This window comes from Orycteropus afer, unplaced genomic scaffold, assembly GCF_000298275.1.
Source record: "Orycteropus afer afer isolate SDZICR_OR568_19922 unplaced genomic scaffold, OryAfe1.0 scaffold00437, whole genome shotgun sequence".
Taxonomy (NCBI): Eukaryota; Metazoa; Chordata; class Mammalia; order Tubulidentata; family Orycteropodidae; genus Orycteropus; species Orycteropus afer.
This window is the reverse complement of record NW_006922024.1, coordinates 543,413-546,281: the sequence shown is the minus strand read 5'-3', so window position 1 is coordinate 546,281 and position 2,869 is coordinate 543,413. Positions and strand designations below refer to the sequence as shown.

Below are 2,869 nucleotides of genomic sequence, written 5' to 3'. Positions count from 1 at the left end.
GCTCAATCAAAAGTTTAGTAATTCTTTCTGTTCATGCACATTGAAATTAAAATGATTAATTTCAATTGAATTAATAAGATTTTGTAATAGTTGAGGAGCTCTGGTGGCGTACTGGTTATGGCATTTAGCTGCTTACCAAAAGGTCAGCAGTTCCAACCCACTAGCCACTCCATAGGAGAAAGATGAGGTAGTCTGCTTCCATAAAGATTTATAGCCTTGAAAACCCCATAGGGCAGTTCTACTTTGTCTTGTAGGGTAGCTATAAATCAGAATACACTCAATGGCAATAACTTCTGGTTTTGGTTTAGTAACGGTAGTATTCTACTGAAAACAGTTTTTAAAAAAATAATAATAATGATCAAACATTCTTTAACTATTCACAAAAAAAAAAAAAAAAAAAAATAGTAACAACATTAAAGCTGAAATGGAAGGTCAAATATATAGCAAGGAAAAAAAAAACACCTCATTGCCATGGAGTCGGATTCCACTCATAGGGACCCCTCTTTGAGTTTTCAAGGTGATATCACTATGGAAATAGATTGCCCAACCTTCCTTCCGAGGAGTATCTGGTGGGTTCGAACTTCCAGCCTTCCGGTTAGCAGTCAAATGCCTTAGGCACTAGACCACCAGAGCTCCAAACTGTTCACAAAGATGACTTTTAGTATGTATTGTTTCTCAAAATAAATATTCCTTTCATTTACCAGGAAGGATTTCATTGCATATAGCCTGACTTACTCTAACTCAAAGACTGGGTATTGGGATGAATGAAGAAAGGAATTTATGTCAGGACCTTCACTCCCCCATTAATTGCTCTTAAAAGGGCTATGAAATGATCATTTTTAAGAAAATATGAACTTCTACTCTGTAATTAGAATTTCAGTACATATTTGAGACCATTTTTAGTATTGTGTTTAGAGATTATCACATTCTAAGTTAAACTCTAATAAAGGCAGCCTTCATGAGGTAGGTCAATATTCTTCCTTCAAAAATTGTAATGTGCCTCAATAGAAAAAAAAAAAAGTATTACACAACAAAACAAATGCCTGTGTATTAACTAATACACATATTTTTATATTGTCATGTAGTTAAGTTTATATTGAAACTGGAAAAGAAATCCCCTGTATATTACAGAAATACATTTGGAAAAAAAACAAAATGAGTAAATAATTTATGTTTATTTCAAGCGTGGAAATGGAACATTAAACATAACAATAATTATGCTGCTTACTGAAAGGTTGGTAGTTCTAGTCTACTCAGAGGCTCCTCAGAGGAAAGCCTTGGAAATTTACCTCAGAAGGATCAACCATAGAATGCCCTATGGAGCGCAATTCTATTCTGATACACAGAATCTATGAGTCAGAGTTGACACAGTAGCAACTGAATCTGGTGGTAGGTGAAGACTAGATGCTACTTCATTCCCAGCAATGAATCTCAGAAACTTTTGCTTATGATTTATATTGATTTATACTTTTTACAAGATAGCTTTGATCTCCAAAATAAAATGGCTTATTCATACTATTCAAAAGCATAAAAAATTTTGAAGATAAACCCAGAAGTACTAGCATAGTGAAATTCCCTCTCCCCCAAAATATTGACGTTACTTAGAGTGACAGAAATGAATGTAAATTCCAGTTGTAATTTTTTGGGGGGATGAAGGAGGAAAACTTTTTACAAGCCACACAAATATTAGCCCAAGTGCACAGGATTTAATGGTAAACTATCAAATGTCAGAGAGACAGAAAACAATGAAAATCATGATTAATTGGCATTGTTGTAAGATTTGAGTAATAGTAAATAATCTAGTTTGACATATAAAATTTGCCTTTTTGATATGTAAAATTATTAATAACTATATTTTAATAAAGAACCTCCAGTGGCATGGTGCCTAAGGCATTTGACTGCTAATCAGAAGGTTGGTGGTTCAAACCCACCAGAAGGAAGACTGGGCAATCTACTTCCTTTAAATTATCTTCATAATCTTTTTATAATCTTTTATTTACAAAGTGCTTTTATTTACAAATTGCCCCTGAAACCCAAGGATGGGTTGCTGTGAGTCGCATCCAACTCCATGGCAGTTTTTTTTTTTTTTTTTTTATAAACTATGATTATTAAATCTAAGCTGCTTGGTAATGAAAGATTTGGTGCTTCTAAATCTATGAATATATTGTTTTATTTGTCATTCTGCATTGCATCACATTTTTACAATTAACAATATTAAACTGTTTTACTCTCTAATTACTCTTCTATAAATTTGGTATTGATTTGGTAAAACTTATTTTATGTCATTCTAATAAGTAATTCTAAATTCCAAAACATTTAGCAAATTTCTCTCTATAAAACAGTACCATAAATGCTAGAATATTGTGCTTAACAATTTTTAATTTGTTTCCAGAAAATTACCTTTAAAAGAAGAAAATGGCAAAGAAGTCTTAAATCCAGAAACTATAGAAATTAAAGTTGCTAATGATATACAATCAAAAGAAGATGACAGCAAAGCATAATTACAAGATTACAGCAGCTTGAACACTGAAAAGAGCATATGGATTACAGTGACCCTATGACCAAAACTATTTCATTGACCTTAATTTCTCGGGAAACGTTAAGCTTGGAATAGCTTGTACACATATACATATGATCAAATACTCCTGTCCATGATCTTTTTCTCTTTTGTTATTGTTGTTGTTGTTTATTTTGTTAAGAATTTCAAGATATAGACCTGACTGGCACCAACACTTGGGTACCAATTTGATTTGGTGGTTGAAGTACTACAATTTATTGTATAGCTTAAGTGCTCTATTTCTTAAGAACTATATTTCATACCACAGCCACTCCAACAAACAGGGCCATAAGAAAAAAACAAAACAGCAAC

General features: G+C 32.5%; 1 protein-coding gene across 1 annotated transcript in view; it reads left to right on the top strand.

Annotated features, from left to right (window-relative positions):
* NCAM2 (neural cell adhesion molecule 2) overlaps nucleotides 1-2,501 on the top strand; it is a 434,855-nt gene extending 432,354 nt beyond the window's left edge. Inside the window, exon 17 of the mRNA XM_007954167.1 lies at nucleotides 2,393-2,501. Within this exon, the coding sequence (XP_007952358.1) occupies nucleotides 2,393-2,501 (109 nt within the window). The remainder of the gene's footprint in view (nucleotides 1-2,392) is intronic.
* The last annotated feature ends 368 nt before the right edge of the window (nucleotides 2,502-2,869 follow it).